The sequence below is a fragment of the Oryctolagus cuniculus genome, chromosome 9 (genome assembly GCF_051225735.1).
Source record: "Oryctolagus cuniculus isolate XC-2025 breed Fujian yellow rabbit chromosome 9, ASM5122573v1, whole genome shotgun sequence".
In the NCBI taxonomy this organism is placed as follows: Eukaryota; Metazoa; Chordata; class Mammalia; order Lagomorpha; family Leporidae; genus Oryctolagus; species Oryctolagus cuniculus.
This window is the reverse complement of record NC_142875.1, coordinates 96306062-96323567: the sequence shown is the minus strand read 5'-3', so window position 1 is coordinate 96323567 and position 17506 is coordinate 96306062. Positions and strand designations below refer to the sequence as shown.

At 47.7% G+C, this 17506-nt stretch overlaps 1 protein-coding gene across 12 annotated transcripts in view; it reads right to left on the bottom strand.

Moving 5' to 3' along the window:
• The window catches only part of ATP8A2 (ATPase phospholipid transporting 8A2), a 726614-nt gene that overhangs the window by 35658 nt on the left and 673450 nt on the right, over window positions 1-17506 (bottom strand). For all 12 annotated transcript variants that reach the window (XM_089304392.1, XM_051850718.3, XM_089304397.1 and 9 more), the window contains one exon: window positions 13239-13343. In XM_089304392.1, coding sequence (XP_089160518.1) covers window positions 13239-13343 — 105 coding nt within the window. The remainder of the gene's footprint in view (window positions 1-13238; window positions 13344-17506) is intronic.

Below are 17506 nucleotides of genomic sequence, written 5' to 3'. Positions count from 1 at the left end.
GCATTTCAATTGCATGGTTCATGGGTCTTAGCAGCAAAGACTACAATGCAGCAGAAATGTGTGGCTGCTGTATTTCTACGTTATCAAACAAAAAGCTTGCTTGTATTTCATTTTGCAAAGTCAGTATCTCAAGATTCTTGAGGATACAGACTAGCATGTTCTGCAAACCATTCATGGAAAATACATAGAGTGAAAACTATGCAGGGATTTTAATTATTTTTGCAAGATTAACTTGTAGTAACTTATACCAACATGTCTGAACAGGATCTAGTTTGAGGCACTAAGGAGAATCAGACATTAGTTTGAAAAGAGTTCTGCTAAAATTGAAGCCAGAACAAACATTAAGATTGATGGGAAGCCTGAATGGAAGAATAGTGAAATCATCGCTGCTTTATGAAAAGCTGATGGGGACAATGCCCCAAAGAAATCAGCAATTTATGGTTTCATGAAGAGATGGGGTGATCCATGTTGAAGATGACGCCCCCAGCAGTAGGCCATCCACATCAATCTTCAAGTTGAAAATAAATGAATCTCTTTGGTGCCTTAATGGAAGAGGTCTGACAATAGCAGAAACAACAGCCAACACCATAGACAACTCACTTGGTTCAGTCTGCACAATTCTGCCTGAAAAATTAGCAGTGGAGCAAACTTCCAGCTCTACAAACACCAAAACTACTCTGCCAGATCAGCGCAGACAAGAGCAGAGCTTTCAATGGAAAGTTTCCAAGTGGGAGCAAGATCCTTAAACCTTTCTTTGATGAACTGTAACAGGAAATGAAACATGGTTTTGCCAGTATGATTCTGAAGGCCAAGTACAATCAAAGCAATGGCTACCAAGAGGTGGAGGGCATCCAGTTAAAGAAAAACTGGATTGGCCAGAGCAAAGGACACAGCAGCAGGTTTTTGAGATGCTCAAGGCATCTTTGTAAGGCCACCACAAAACACACCGAACACCTAATAATCTTGCCTTGCTGGAGGCCCAAAGAATGATAGCATCTGCTTCTAAGCAGAGTGTTTTGAGAACATTATCCCAAGCTTTTGCAGAAAAATGCCTGGGAAATCTTCACCCAGGGTCCTTCTCCACTTTGACAATGCTCCTGCTCATTACTCTCATCAAACAAGGTCAATCTGATGAGAGTTTTGATGGGAGAGTGTTAGGCATTGAATTTCAAGTCCTGATATGGCTCCTTCTTTGTTTCCAAATTTTAAACAAATTTAAAGGAAACTCACTTTTCTTTAGTTAATAATGTAAACAACAGCACTGACATGATTATATTCCCAGGGCACACAATCCTTCAGGGATGGACTAAATGGCTGGTATCATCACTTACGAAAGTGTCTTGAACTTGACGGAGCTTATGTTGAGAAATGAAGTCCACGGCTTTCATTTTTAGCTTTTAATTGAATTTTCCCATGAACAGTTGGAAGTGCCCTCCTATCTTAGATGTTTGGTCATGGAATCCAACCAATTTTGTCTGGCTCCAGGGCAGCAGGCATAGACCCAACCTTGTGCAGCCTGCAAAAGGCACTGAGCACATAGGCTGGGCAAGAGCACAAGGATTTTGTCTCCAGCAGGTGTCAACTTGGACATTTCTTAATTTTCAATGGATCTATGAGGACAGTGCAAAGATGAGAGCTTAGACCATGAGCTCCAAGTTCCATACAACAGAAGTGTTTTCAGCAAGTTCCTGTACTCAGTCCCTTTTTTGAAAAGCAATGCTTTCTGAATAGGAGGACAAAAGGTCTGGGTGGGTTTCCCCACCAACTGTTTCTGCTGCCTGGGATGCTGCTTCCCCAGATCTGGCCTTGGTTGGCCACATGTCTCACTAAGGACTTAGCTGAAGTGCTGTCAAGGCTCACAGATGCTCTCCAAGAGCACTCTGAACTGAAGGAGGCAGGGAGGACTCGGGAGCAAGGTCTCTCTGACCATCCCTGCTTTCTGGCTGTAATATGGAATAAAGGATTCTCTGACTCTCCTCGCCTGAAAATGGGTCATCAGCTTTCACAGCAGAAGGGTTCCTCCCCGACACCTGGGGGGAGGGAATGTTGCTTAGAGAGACCAAGAACAATCTAAACACTGGGCCTTGCTGGGCTTCCCTCACCGGTCATATTAGGCCATGCCCTTTTTTTGGCCCAATCATATTTCTCTGTGACTGTCCATTCATCTAACCTATGCATAAAAATGCACCTCTTCTAAAGCTCCTATGTTAAGCATAACTTTGATTATAAATCTGTTGGATTTTCATTCTTCTGTTACAGGGTAGCAGGCATGACTCTTGCAATGGGTAAGGACAAGAGAGTGCCTTGCCCTCGCTTCAGTTTTTTTTTTTTTTTTTTTTGACAGGCAGAGTGCATAGTGAGAGAGAGACAGAGAGAAAGGTCTCCTTTTGCTGTTGGTTCACCCTCCAATGGCCGCCATGGCTGGAGCTCTGCGGCCGGCGCACCGCGCTGATCCGAAGGCAGGAGCCGGGTGCTTCTCCTGGTCTCCCATGGGGTGCAGGGCCCAAGCACTTGGACCATCCTCCACTGCACTCCCGGGCCACAGCAGAAAGCTGGCCTGGAAGAGGGGCAACCGGGAAAGAATCCGGCGCCCCGACCCGACCAGGACTAGAACCCCGTGTGCCGGCGCCGCTAGGTGGAGGATTAGCCTAGTGAGCCGTGGCACCGGCCTGACCTCGCTACAGTCTTGAGAGGGTGCCCTGCAACTGGCCCAGTGATTCCCTCCCCAGTGCAACCCTTCACCCTTTGCTTCATTTTTCTTCCCGTGAATCGTCACTTCCTATCCTGTCACTCACTGTCATGACCCCCATTAGCCTTCAGGGAATCTGTCTCTCTGGTTGCAAGCCACACCCGGGCTTAGCTTCCTGCTGTTCAGTAAATTCCAACTTTGTGGATGAATAAATGACTCATTCATTAGGTCAATCACTGATTTCATCAGCTGGGAAACCAACAGGTTTACTCATTAGTAACTGTGAATTACCAATGAGCACCACCTAAGGTGCCTGGAGCTCATCCTAATTGCCAGAGAAAAAGAATAAACACTGATAATGGCATTATCATTGCCATGTTAGAAAGGGAGTATTTACTTGGGACTGCTGAACAGCTAAAGGCCCTCGCTCTGTGATAAGCAGTCAGTCCTGCCTCCTGACCTACAGAAGGGCTCTCCTGCTAGCTTTTCCTTAGACTTAAGAAAGGTTTTTGTTTGCTTCTACCAATAGAGAAATCTCTCCAAAAGTCCAGTGACTCTATTGCCAAACACGGTGATTTCTGCTACAATAAATATCTCCTATGATTACTTTTACATATTCTTCAAGTTCCTCTCAACCACAAAGTCAATGATATCATATTAAACAGTGTCCAAACTGGGCCTTTGATGGCTTTCCAAGTGACAGCCATGGACATGGAAGTACAGCATCCTACAGCAAAGAGTGTGCTAAAGCCTGGGCAGACACGCTCTGTTGTGGAGGGTGCAAAAGCATCCATCAAACACAAACCAAAAAATGTCTAGCACTTCTCCTTATAGTTCTGTTCCCTCTGATACTCCAAGGCATCCGGGAGATTAAGAAATTCTCTTGAATGCACAACCAACATCAACATACCCCTGGACTCCTGATGCAAGAGAGGCCACACTTTTTCTCACCCTCCCTAAGGAGTTAGCCCTCCACTGGCTTTCCCAGACAGCATGGGACAGCAGAATCTGGTTCTTCCCAGCCAACTCTGCGACTGTAGCTCAGTTTCAGAATGGGTGCACCTGGTCCTCTGTTTCCAGCTGGCTGGAATGTGTTGCTCTCAGAGCTACTGCAGTCAGGAGAGAGTAAAGGGGAGTCAAATGGAAAAGCAAACAACTCACTGATAAATGAAGCAGGAAAGCAATTAGCAAAATTCTTCCGAGGACCTCTTGAAGAACTAATCCTCCACTGGAATGTGCAACATCACTATTCAAGTTATATGACCTATACAATGACAAGCGACTTCAAAATGTTTTTATGTAATTGTTTTTTATTTATTTGAAAGGCAGAGAGACAGATGTTTCAGTTCTCTGGTTTACTTCCCAAATGCCTACGACAGCAAAAGCTGGGCCAGGCCAAAGCTAGGAGCCTGGAATTCAATCAGAGTCTTCCACGTGGGTGGCAGGGACCCAAAATATTTGAGCCATCAACTCCTTCCTTCCAGGTGTGCATTAGCTGGAAGCTAGATCTGTAAGCAGAATCAGGAACCAGGGACTCTGATATGGGATCCCAGGTCCCAAGTGGCACCTTTACCACCACTGCGACAAGTTCCCACCACAAAAAATAATTTTGGGGGGAGGCAAATTTATATTCAAACGTTTCTATTGATGCTTGCCTGGGTTAAACAAAATCCACTTTCCTGTATGCAAAGGATTGAAATGTTTCCTTTACTGGGGTGGGCCTTGTGGCACACAGCAGGTTAAGCTGCCGCTGGGGTTTGAGTCCCAGCTACTCTGCTTCCAGTCCTGTTAATGCATCATGAGAAAAATAAACATTCAAAAAACATTTCATTACTACTATGTAAGGGATGCCAGAAGTCATCAGCACTAGTCAAGTTTGATCCTGACATTAAATTCATCAGTTAAGATAACTCTTGAAAAGAGTCATGTCAGCAAATATACATAGCTGACAGAAGGCAAACTGAGGTCATCATTCCAAAACTAAGTGTCAGCTAAGGGTCATCCTGATGCCAGCAAACTGCCCATGAACCCTGGCCTCCTCCCTCCAACCCACCTCCGGCATCACAAGGAAACCAGGTTCTTCCTGTTCTCTTCAGAAAGTTTCTCTTTGTCCCAGCAGTAGCTGAGGTCCTCCCAACATGGTCAAGGTGAACACGAGGTCCCTTCTTTGCTTCATAATCAGTGACAACTGGGACGAGAAACCTTCAAAAACCTCGTGGAAAATGGAATCAAAAGTCAAGTTTATTTTGGTGCCAAGACATTCAGGAATCCACACACACCCAGCATCTTCATCTTCAACAGATTCACAGCACACAGGCACTGTGAAAAAAATTAGGCGTGGATTCCAAAAAGTGTTGGCACCAAGATAAAACTCTTTCCCTTCCACTTTTCCATGGACTTTTTGAAGTGCTCTCTTATGTACAAATTTTGAAAACATTATTCAGCACCAGACCATAACAACAACAATGAACCGCTCTTGGGACTTCACATCCATAAAATAACAGAGAAGCAATTATGCTCCGTTGACACACACAGCTTCGGCATTAACTAAATGCTAATGAGGTTTTTACTTTCCTAAGAGTTTACTTTCCTCCTCCTCTCCTTCCTGTGCCCGGGATCCAGTTCCCAGCAAGCCCCATGTGGGTAATCCCTGGGCCTTTCTGTAATTTCCTGGACCAATTACTCCCTTTGATTGACAGATGCATTTCCTCACCTGGTCTAAGTATCTGTCAGCCAGGCTAGAGATTAAACTGGACTTGCTGTGGAGTGCTGCTGATGCCCCTACTGTTCTCCTAGGAACTCCTGCCCTGTTGATTAAGCTAAAATGTTTGTCCAGCTTTAGGCCTTGCTCAAGCATCTCCCCTCGACAAGCTTAAATGCATTTAACTAATTTCTTCCTTAGTTCCTAGATGAGAATCATCTTCCCCAGGAAGGCGTCTTTTTCTGAACCCTGGCAAAACAGTTAACAGCTTTCCTGAACTCCTTCACCTTTGTTTGCTCAGAGCTTGTCAGATCCTCTGGCTCCTGCATTCCTTGGGGGAGGGCACGGTTCCTGGGCCTGCTCCATGCAGAGATCTGACAGGCAACCTGCAACCTTTAATCGCCAGCTTCCTTGCTGTTCTGCACACCTGCCCGGCAGACTCTGACTCTCTCCATCAGCCCCCGCTTGCAGGCAGGTGCCCCTCCAGCGCTCTGGGGGCTCCAAGGCTTTGCAGGCCCTGGAAGGAAGATGACTCAGACATATTTGCTTGACTTGCTACCCTGGCTTTGTGGAAAGAGGCCTGGAGCTGGAAGCCACGGGGTTTGCCTTTCTTTGGAGCTGGATGACACTGGTCAGAGGGGATGTCACTCCCAGACTTAGCTGAGTTCCTTCTTCTGCACCAAGGAAACTTGCAATTGTAGCGTATGCTGATTGGTGTTGGATAAAAATAAGAGTTAAAAGCCTTGGCCTGCAGTGCTGGCATCCCATATGGGTACCGGTTCGAGTCCCGGCTGCTTCACTTCCGATCCAGCTCTCTGCTATGGCCTAGGAAAGCAGTAGAAGCCCTAGGGCCCCTGCACCCATGTGGAAGACTCAGAAAAAGCTCCTGGCTTCAGATCAGCCCAGCTCTGGCTGTTGTGGCCATTTGAGGAGTGAACCAGCGGGTAGAAGACCTCTCTCTCTCTGTCTCTACCTCTTTCTGTAATCTGTTTTTCAAATAAATAAAAATAAATCTTTTTTTAAAAAATAAGATGGAGCATAGGGTCTGTGAAGTCCCTTGCATTACAACCAAGCAAGGGAGAACTATTCCATATGAGATTTCAGAAACTCAGAAACCAAACTCTAAGAGTGGGTCTTACCTAGATACTAATTCAAGCCAGCTAACCCTAAAACAGGGCTGAGGCAGTACAGAGAGCCTGCTTACAGACTGGGTATTTGACTGACGTTGTTATTAGATGTGCTTGTGGGAACAGATGTTATAATATTTCTATTTAATAGCCTAAACAAGTATCATATGCATCATAACAGCGGTTATAATCTATGAGGGTACTTCATTCATGCAGAGATGGAATTAAAAGTACAAGTTTATTGGTGCAAAAATTGTTTTTCCATAATACATGTAAAATGAGTATTATGAAACAAACATGTATGGATTTCAATTTTTTTGCAGCAAAATAAATTTATCTTTTAATTCTATTTTCCAGGAACTTTCTGAATTTGCCCTCAAACACTCAAATATTTGATTAATTTAAAGGATCTTAAATGAATGTGTCAAAGGAAGCCAGGGCTGACCAGATCACGGAAGGGAAAAACTGGAAACATGTGGGTGAGGTGGGGCGGTGTGTCTTGAAATGGGCAGCTTTTGTCCCCTGGGCGAGTACCTCCAGGACAAGGGCTGTCCCCATGAGACCGAGGTCTAAAACCGGTGGACGTGGACACAGAAAGACCAAGGGCAGTGCCAGCCACAGAGAAGCAGCGCACGGGGCAGGCAGGGATCAGGTGCTGAGAAGGCCTGGTCTGCACTTGGTGCAGGGGCTGCTGCGGAACCAGCAGGGGCTGGCCCGAGGAGGTCCCAGCAGAAGCAAAGTGTTGTAGAGAGGGACCCAGTTAGGAGCACCCTGCAGGGAATGAGTGGCCCCAGAGGCAAGGCACTGGCCCACTGAGGGGACAATTGGGAGGCTTGGGACCACGGGACGCAAGGACAAAGAGAGACTCTGTGGATGGGAAAGGTTCACCATGCGTGGAGTGGAGGATGCTGAAGGCAGGGGGCTGGTCCTGGAGGAAGCTGGCGAGGCACTGTGGATGGAAGGCACTTGGGAGAGACCTTGGGAGGAGCCAAGGACAGCTTGCTGACACAGCCCGTGCTGGGTGCACCCTCTTCTCCAAAAAGAAGTTTCCGGAAGCAGCGGACCAAAGGCTGCCTTGAGATTGGAATTTGTTGGCCACCCCAGTGAGCTACCCCTTCTTCTCCCCAGCAAACATGCTCTGGCTGCCCGCACTCCTCTGAGTTCCCGGGGCTCAGCTAGATTTCTGCCTTCTACCCCAGACAAGGGAGCAAAGATGCAAACCAGAGGTGCCTGCTGTATTCACAAATCCAGAGATGTTCGAAAATGTCAGGGAAATTTATCTGTTGTCTGGCTTTCCAGTTAGGGGATGAGATCGGTGCTAACACTTTCTGACCATCTACATATGCTGCAGATTCACCTTTGAGGCAAACTTAGGAAGAGCAAATGAAAGTTCAGAGAAGTTAATAAACATGCCAAGGTCACACAGCAAAGTGAGTGGCAGAGCTTGGAGCTCAGCTCTGGTCTGCTGACCTCACAGTCAGCCTGTGTGCCTCTGCTTCGTGACACAGCCATGGAAAAAATGCAGCTGGAAGAGAAATAAATCTCAACCAGGTGTTGGGAGCAGACATTTGCCACCTGGCCTGGAGAGATTTGTTGAAATGATGCCATAATTTCCTATCCTTTTGGCCAATAAAAAAAAAAACTGGAAAGACTTTTTTTGGAGAAAAGTATGGGTAGGGTAGGAGAGAAAACCAAGGGAAGAGAAAGACATGCGAGGCCAATAGCGGATACTCAGAAAAACAGTACCTTTCCTGAGATGACAGAAAGTCAACCCTTGGTGAATCTGTGCAGCAAGGTCCCTGTGTGTCACCTCGGAGGCCTCCTGATGCTCATGCCTGTCTCAGCAGCTGTACCAGGTCTAACTGACAGCCATGATGACACCAAACACACGCGCACACACACACACACACACACACACGGGGTGAGGGAGGGCTGGAGGAAGAGCGAGATCTTCCATTTGTTCGTTCACTCCCTAAATGGTCACAGAGGCTGGGGCTAGGCAGGGGTTGAACTGGGAGCTGAGAAAGAACTCAGCGGACACCCAATTACTTGAGCCATCACTGTTGTGTGTTGGCAAGAAGCTGGAGTCAGGAGCCGGGGTCAGGACTTGAACCCAAGGACTCTGATACGGAATGCAGGTGTTAACCGGGAGGCAAACAAGTCCCCCTCCCCCAAAGGATTTCTGCTTAAAGAAAACAAGGTAGTGGGTGTTTCTGAGTCGAGTCGTGGGTTGAGTGGCCGTTGTGGTGCAGTGGCTTAAGCTGCTGCTTAGGAAGCACTCATCCCATTGTGGAGTGCCAGGTTTGAGGTCTGGCTACACTGTGCTTCTAATCCAGCTTTTGGTTAATGTGCCTGGGAGGCAGCAGAAAACGGACCAAGTACTTGCACCCCTGCCACCCATGTGGGAACCCCGGATGGAGTTCCTGGCTTTGGCCTGGCCTGGGCTGGCTGTTGCAGACATTTGGGAGTAAATCAGCAGATAGAAAATCTCTCCCTCCCACCCCCCCCCCCCCCCCCGCCACTCTGCCTTTCAAGTAAATTTTTAACACCTGAAAAATATAAATAGGATCTGTTTGTTTCCAAAATATGCAAGGGTACTTCAAAAAGTTCATGGAAGCTTAAAGCTTATTTTGACGCAACATTGTTTTGAAATCTGTGCATAGGAAGTTCATGGGAAGTGCATATCATGAAAACACTATGCATGGATTTCTAAATTTTTGGAACAAAATAAACAATTTTAATTTCATTTTCCATGAATTTAACTTTTTTTTAAGCAGTTTGGTGGATGCTGTCTGGAGTGGAGGAAGAAGCTGGCTTGTCTGGCTCTGTCTCCTGTTTGTCAACAGAAATCTCCCGTGAGATTCCCAGCCAGCCACCGTCTGCAGCAGGGACCAGGGCCCTGCCTGTCTGCAGCCGGTCTTGATGCAATGCAAGCTTGGGGCAGCACTGGCTGAGGCTTGGCCCACCAGGGAGGGAACTGGGTTCCCCTCCTGTGGCCGCTGGGCTGCCTGGATCCCCAGTGCTCATCAGCCTCAGTGTAGCCATGCTGCCACGCACAACCAAGAGACTCCAGGCCCGTGACACAGCTGCCCCCTCCCCAGGCCCAAAGCACTTAAGGGAAAGAGAATCCACTGGGGCAGCTACCACCACTGCTTGACTTTGAAACTGGAGGAACTCAGCCCCTAATCATCCCACCCAAACTTATCACCTGTGACAAGCAGACAGCTAATCTGGATTAAACAAGGGTCTCCTAAGAATAATCTGAACACTAGATGCTGGCACTAAATATATTCATCTTTTTATCCTGCTTGCCATAATACCTAGAACATGCCAGAAAAGCCTCTTCTACACACACAGAGAAAAAAACAATGACGGGAACAAAGTTTGTCACTGATATGATGATTGAGGCATTTGTGTATCTCTGTAAGTGGCCATGGGTAGATTTTTTTTTCCACCAGAAAAAAAAATGTCATGAGTTATATTTTTGGAATAAAGAGGGAAAAGCTATCCCCCAAACACTGATCAAAGCAGTTCTGTTCAGCTCCTCGTCTTGCAGACGTTCTGGAAATGCAGCAATGCACAGGGTAGACCATTCTGCACACTGCAGCACATCCCTCACTGTGCTTAGAAAGGATTTCCAGGGGAGACAGCTGGCAGAAAGGGACTTGGACCAACCCCAGTATTAACAAGTCTCAGGTCTGCAAGGCACACAAATACTGCAAAAAAAAAAAAAAAAAAAAAAGACGCTCTTCAAGATGGGCAAATTAAAATCAAGACAAACATTTTTATTTGCTACCTGAAGCACCTTCTGACTTCACTACACTTCCCAGATCTGTAAGTCTCATCTCACCCTTCCTTGTCTTATCTGAGAACAGACTTGTTTATGCATAAACGCCACAGGTAATTTAGGAAGGCCGGATTTACTAGTGAGAAAGTGCAGAAACACCATAATGAGAATTTAACGGTTACTGAAAAAGTGTGTAAAAGTGTGGGGCTCAGACAAGTGCCATAAAATGCCAAGTTACTTTATCAAATGCAGAAAAGGCATAGCAGGAACCTTTAAATCCCTAGTTACCATTCCAAAATTGTAATTGTAAATTTGGCACAAGAGGGCTTTTTTTTTTTTTTACGATTAATGCATGATGATTTTTGCTCAATTTCCTACAAGCACATTCCTAAGTAAAACTGCTAGAATGTTTGCCAGCGACTTGGATCTGGACTTTATGACTTGGCAGAACGTCCCTGAAGGGGCCCTGAGGAATGCTCGCAGAACCAAGCTGAGTCACTCACCTGGGGTTAGCGTGCTGAGGGACAGCTACGGGGTGGGGTCAGGGGGGAGGATGGCGCTGACCTCCTAAACGCCACCCTACCTGTGATCTGGTGTTAGCTCGAATACTAAGCCAGGAGATAAAGAGGAGATGCCAGCATCTCTATGGCCACTACCTGTGAGCACCAGCGACCAGGTGTCAGCTCCCCTTAGCTTTCCTCACAGCCTGGACTTCCGCATTCCTAGCCAATGAGTCAACAAGCAGTGACAGTGCTTCCACTGGGCGCCTGCCTAACAGATACAGGGGGACCGGGATACGGAGGGGGTGGGGGGCCGGGAAGTGCAAGAAGAGACAAAAACATTCAGGATCTCATGGCTGCAAAACCCCCTTGGGAAGGAAGAGGGAGCAGAGGAAGCCTCTGGCCCAGGTTCCAGGGGTGCACGGGCATCCAGGCAGGTGTGAAAGCAGCACACAAAGGTGATAATGGACAATTGTGCGGCAGCTCTGGGGAGGCCAGGCAGGACAAACCGCCCCTGCAGAGAGCAGCAGGCCTCCATTATCTAGGTTGCAGATGGACCACCAGGGAAGCCCGAGCAATTAGCACAGAGAAAAACAAATGGGGGGCAGGGTGTCCTGGAGCCCCCCCAGTCTTCCCACAGCACTGCAGCACCCGGTGGGGATGAGGAGAGAACGGAATTACCAAGTGAGAGAGCACGTGCGTGCATACACACACACACATGTGTGCACGCCAATGCAAACACACTCCTGTGTGCACATGAGCACGCACCGCACCGGCACATGTACTCAGAGACACACACACCTAATGAGTGCACACACAGAAACACCTGCACGCACGTGTAAATACATGAACACACATGCATGCCTACACACACAGTGGTATCGACTACAAAGTGGGGAAAGTTGCAGACCTACAGATATTTTTAAATGTAGAGAGCCACATTTAAACTCTAACTTCTGATACCCACTTGAACACTTAAAAAGAAAAGTGAACTGCGAACAGGATAAGTAGGTTTTGTAAATCATGTGTTTTTTTATCAGCAAGCAAATATAGGAGCTTTTCAAGGTCACAGCCCATGACTCCCTTCCCTGCCACGAATTGTGGCCACACTGGAGACCAGCAGCTGACACTGCATTCGCACAAGGGCTTCGGCCCTGTACTGTGGTGCACACATTACTTCATAAGCCCTAACCCTGCCCCAGCGTATTACCTTTCCTCTAAAACAGATGAAGAGGCATTCTCACACAGGATTATCTTCCCCAAGGTCACGCAGATAAGTGGTTCAGCCATAATTCCAATGCAGGCTCCAGATCTCCAGGGAACCCATGTGGTCCTCCAGACCGCAGGGTCTGCTGCCTGCAGGCCCCCGACTTGGGCCTTTGCATAGGCTGGAAATCCCACAGTCCTAACACAGCCAGGGCTTCCTATTATTCTGTAAACTGTCCTGGACCCGGGGAAATTTCCTTTGCTAGCACAGGCCGCACATCCCTAATCTGGGCACTCAAAATCGTGAAATTCTCTAAGTCCCAAAGCTTTTCAAGCACCGACACCATGAGGGAAAAATTCTCTACCACAAAAACCTTGTTTCATGCACAGAATTATTAAAACATCCTGTAAAACTACCTTCTGTAGAAAGGGTGCATGAAAAATAAATGAGTTTCAAGTTGAAACCTGGCTCCCATGCCCAAGATACCCATGTGTATGCAAATGATCCAAAATTCACAAAAATCTGAAATTCAAAATATTTTGGGTCTCAAGGGTCACAGATATGGAATATTCCACCTGTGCATGGATGTTAACCAAAGACACTCCAGTGAGCTTTTAACACACCTGATAAAGCAAACGTGACTCCTATGCCCTCAGCATGGGGATCAGCCGGCTGGCCCTCTGTGGGAAATGCCAGCCAGCAGTCTCATTTGTGCCAAGAACTCATGTGTTGTTTCTCAATCCCAGTAGAAAACCATGATTCGCTATAAACACCCCTGTTCCAGGTATACCGGAGTGGGCTGTAACAGGATTTACAGGAATAACTCTCCACATGTGTTATTCGGCATGCAAACCTTCTCTGTAGACACTCATCCTTGGGTACGGTCATTGGGCCTGAAATTCCAAGGCCCGGCTTCCACATCCTTCCTGCTAACACTGCTAAATCTTCCACTTTCAGATAACAAGGCTGCAGCGTGCATGCCAATTTTTAGTACCTGGTTGTCCTGTCCGCATGCAGACCCAATAACAACCCCAGACTTAGACCTAAGGACAGGCCCAAAGGACCCAGAAAGTGAGATTTCACGGGGCCATTTAAATCCCACTCTGATGGCATTCTTAGAGAACAGCCCAAATGCTTAGACTGGAGCAGCGGTGCTCTCACTGAAAAGAGAACGGGGCAGGAGGGGCCGGGAGACCCACGCTCCTGAACCCCCACGCAGCTGCTCACCTCTTTCCACTGCTGTCCTGCAGCATCTCTTTTCCCATCCTCCTGGCCTTGGTTTCCAGCTCCTGTACTTCCTCCAGCAACGTCTTTTTGCAGGTGTGCTTGGCCCTGTGTTAGGAGGAAAGGACAAACAGAACATGGCACATGAACTTGACACAGCTGTGAGGACTACTTGCTCCTCTCTCAGGTCACACAAGGCTGAGGTCAAGGCCTGGGACGCATCGTGGAGCATTGGCAGTCTCCCTGCATCACACCAGCTCCATCCTAATGGCTCAGAAACATGCCAGGTGCTGCAGACCAGGCCCAGACTGTGGACTGCGAGAGTCTCCCCAAGAGGTGTGCAAAGGCTGAGTGGGGTTCCTGAACACCCAGTAACCACAGGAATGACTGAAGCCCATGAACCCGGGAGCCAGCTGTCTCCTCCCCTGCTCTTTAGTGCAAAAAGAGCCACCACCATGGCAGGGATGGAGTGTGTGATGTCGGAGGTTCAAGTTCTGGATGCCACGCCCTTGACCTGACTTTTGGAGTCAAGAAAATATTCAAGCACAGCTCTTCTATCCTTCTCTGGTGAGGACTTATCACAAAGGCCCAAGGATGTGGGCCTCGGTGGCATAATACAGATATGAACTAGCAAGAGCAAGTTAGCTTTTTTTTTTTTTTTTAAGCCCAGTTTGAACCTCAGCTTGCCTGTGTCACTTGTCTAAGTATAGGAGAGTTACCTGAAATCTTTTTCACTTCAACTAAGAACACCTCCCCGTGTTAACATAACTGGCTGACCCCAGGGCCTTCCTAAAATTGAAACTGAAAAATTACATATTGTACAAGAAAGCACGCATGGAATCATCACAATGCACCTCATGCAGTTATATGCCAGGTAGAAAGAAAACAGAAAGTACCCTGAAACCAGAAAAAATTTTTTAAAGATAGCGCCTCAAAGTAGTAAAAAAAAAAGTAGCATTTGACTCAATGATATTTTTAAAAATTATACTACCTTCTATTTCCTCATTAAGTCACTTTTGTATCTCTGCATTTAAAAAATTTTTTTTAAAAATTGAGATAGAGGCTGGTACTGTGGCATAGCAGGTAAAAGCAATGCTTGCAGTGCCAGCATCCCATATGGGCACTGGTTCGAGTCCCAGCTGCTCCACTTCAAATCCAGCTCTCTACTATGGCCTGGGAAAACAGAAGATAGCCCAAGTGTTTAGGCCCCTACACCCAGGTGGGAGACCCAGAAAAAGCTCCTGGCTTCTGGCTTTGGATGGGCCCAGCTCTGGCTGTTGAGGCCATCTGGGGAGTGAACCAGCAGATGGAAGACACCTCTCTCTCTCTCTGCCTTTGCCTCTCTGTAACTCTGCCTTTCAAGTAAATAAATAAATCTTTAAAAAAAAATTGAGAGTAAACAAAGCTAAAATCGAGCTACTGGTTGGAAACAATCTAGATGAGGAAAAAGTGTTTAACAGATACAGGTTAGATAAGGGAAATGGGAAAATGTAAAAAGAAAAGGCTCAAACATTAGCCACACACAGCAGGTTTCCTTATTTTGAAAAGCACTGATTCAGTTTCATTTCAGTATAAATATGTCTCGGGATCCTGCCAGGATCCAGTCACGTGTTTGGCGCAGAAGCTCAGATCCTGCTCAGAATGCCTGCAACCCATACTGAGGTGCTTGAGTTCCAGGCCTGGCTCTGCTTCCAGTTCCAGCTTCCTGCTAATGCATACCCTGGGAGGCAGCAGGCGATGGCTCACAGTGCTTGGGTCCCTACATGCACGCAAAGGACCTGGATTTACTTCCAGATTATGGCTTGGGCCTGGACCAGTCCCCACAGTGGAGGGCATCTGGGGAGTGAACTGGCAGATGGAAGATCTCTGTTTCTCTCTGCCTCTCAAATACATTTCAAAAAATAAACACTGTTAAACACAAAAAGAGCAAAATTGAGCACGTTTGCATGGAAGTGAAAACAGTGTCCTGGGACTCCTCTGCTGATGGGGCCAGCTCAGCAGAGGCACATGCTCCCACCCACCCTCCACCTTCAAGGAAGGAAGCCTGTCGGCCATGCCCACTCCCGACACTCCAACTTAACCTGTCCTGGAGTACCAGCCCTGAGACGCTGTCTACGTGGCTCTCATTTCTTTCCACAAAGTAAACAGGAGAAAACCACACTGACTTTAACACACAGTATCTTCCTTGCTTCAAACACGGTCCTGAGACCCAGTATTGATAAATACCGCAGTTCAAAGCAGAAACTGTGCAATCTTTTTTTTTTTTATTTTTTTTTTATTTTTGACAGGCAGAGTGGACAGTGAGAGAGAGAGACAGAGAGAAAGGTCTTCCTTTTACTGTTGGTTCACCCTCCAATGGCCGCTGCGGCCCGTGCTCTGTGGCCGGCGCTCTGCAGCCGGTGCACCACGCTGATCTGAAGCCAGGAGCCAGGTGCTTCTCCTGGTCTCCCATGCGGGTACAGGGCCCAAGCACTTGGGCCATCCTCCACTGCCTTCCGGGGCCACAGCAGAGAGCTGGACTGGAAGAGGGGCAACAGGGACAGAATCCTGTGCCCCGACCGGGACTAGAACCCGGTGTGCTGGCACCTCAAGGCGGAGGATTAGCCTATTGAGTCGTGGCGCCGGCCCAAAACTGTGCAATCTTAATTTAGACAATAAATGAGAGAATGTCCAACGTTCTGCTGGAAAGAAGGTAGCATACGGCTCCACACTGCTGTCCATGGCTGGCCCTAAACTTGACCTTTATCTCCTAAGCTTTTGGGGCTCTACTGGGAAGAAGCTGACTGCATGGTCTACCCCATCTGCTTACAGTCACCGTGTATACAGCACAGGTGTATACAAGAGTATGCAGGAGAATGCATCTGTCTAGTCCTCTCACTCTCTCAGGACTCTCATAACTTCCCATCCCCCCAACACACACACACACGGTCTACAACAGCCCTACTGCTATCTTTTGGGCTGGAGAAAAGGGAGGGTCAGGGAGAAGGAGGCTGGAAGCAAGAAGCCTGGGCTGGCGGGCAGGCACAGGTGCTCCAAATCTACGGCTTAGGTCGGGAAACCAAAGGGTCTGACCCACCACGCTGGAGCTTCCAGTTCTTCTCTTTCACAACAGGCCTCAGGACAGCGGTCGGAGCAGCTCCAGGCCCCTGGCACTGTGCGTGTCCTCAGTGGATGCAGCCCATCCACATCCAGGAGCCCCAGGCAACTTGATGGTGTTTCCTGGGGAACTCAGTGCCCCATGAGGATCCCAAAATGCAACATGGCGGAGGATTTGGCTCCTCTCTTCTTAAAATAATATTTATTTACATGAAAGGCAGAGAGACAGAGAGAGGGGGGCAGACAGAGGGTGAGGGAGGAGGGAGAGAGAGAATGAGAGAGAGAGAGATAGAATGAGAGTATCTCCTGGCTGCTTCACTTCTCGAATGCCTGTAAGAGCCAGGGCTGGGCCAAGCTTAAGCCAGGATCCAGGAACTCCATCTGGATTTTCCATAGCGGTGGCAGGGTCTCAACTCCTTCAATAGTCACCTGCTGCCTCCCAGGGTGCACTTTAGTAGGAAGCTGGAATTGGGAGTGGAGCCAGGGCTTGAACCCAATATGCGAGGCTGGAGCACCAGGCAGTGGTTCAGCTTCTGCACCAAACCTCAGCCCCTTGGCCACACTTTCTGCAGGTGGCTCAGGAGTAGAAGCAATGCCAGTGATTTAAAACTATTTCTTCCAGCACCTTTCCAAATAAGGCCTGAGTTAGAAAACCGATTCTTAAGTCTCCCTGTCAAAGTCTACATGTGACGGACTAAAACTCGGCACTTCAAGGTTAACAACTTAGCCATTAAGCACCAGCCACTGGCGTATATTCAGGTCTCACCATGAGCTGGGGCTTGGCGTGTTCTCAGTCACGGCTTTGACAGAGTGAACCCACCTGTCTGTACCGTGCTCATGCCCACAGATGCAGGGCTGGCTTCACCACACCGCACATCAGGAGACCGGAGGCCTGCAGAAGGCACAGAGTGGGGGTGTCTGGCTACTGATAGGTGGCAGCTGTGAGACTGGTCTGTGAGCTTTCAGATTTAAACAAGGCTGGATCTACAGGCTCTCAGAGATTTTCAAAAGAAACAGATTGGCTTTGGATGTTGACATTGACATCTTTTGTTCCTACAATTTTTCCCCTGGACTTTTTCTTTTCTCCGGAAAAGACAGTGAGTCGAAAGGAAATGTCCATTTTTAAATGCGGATCAAAATGCAAATACAAAGAGCTCCAAAAGAAGAGAGCACAG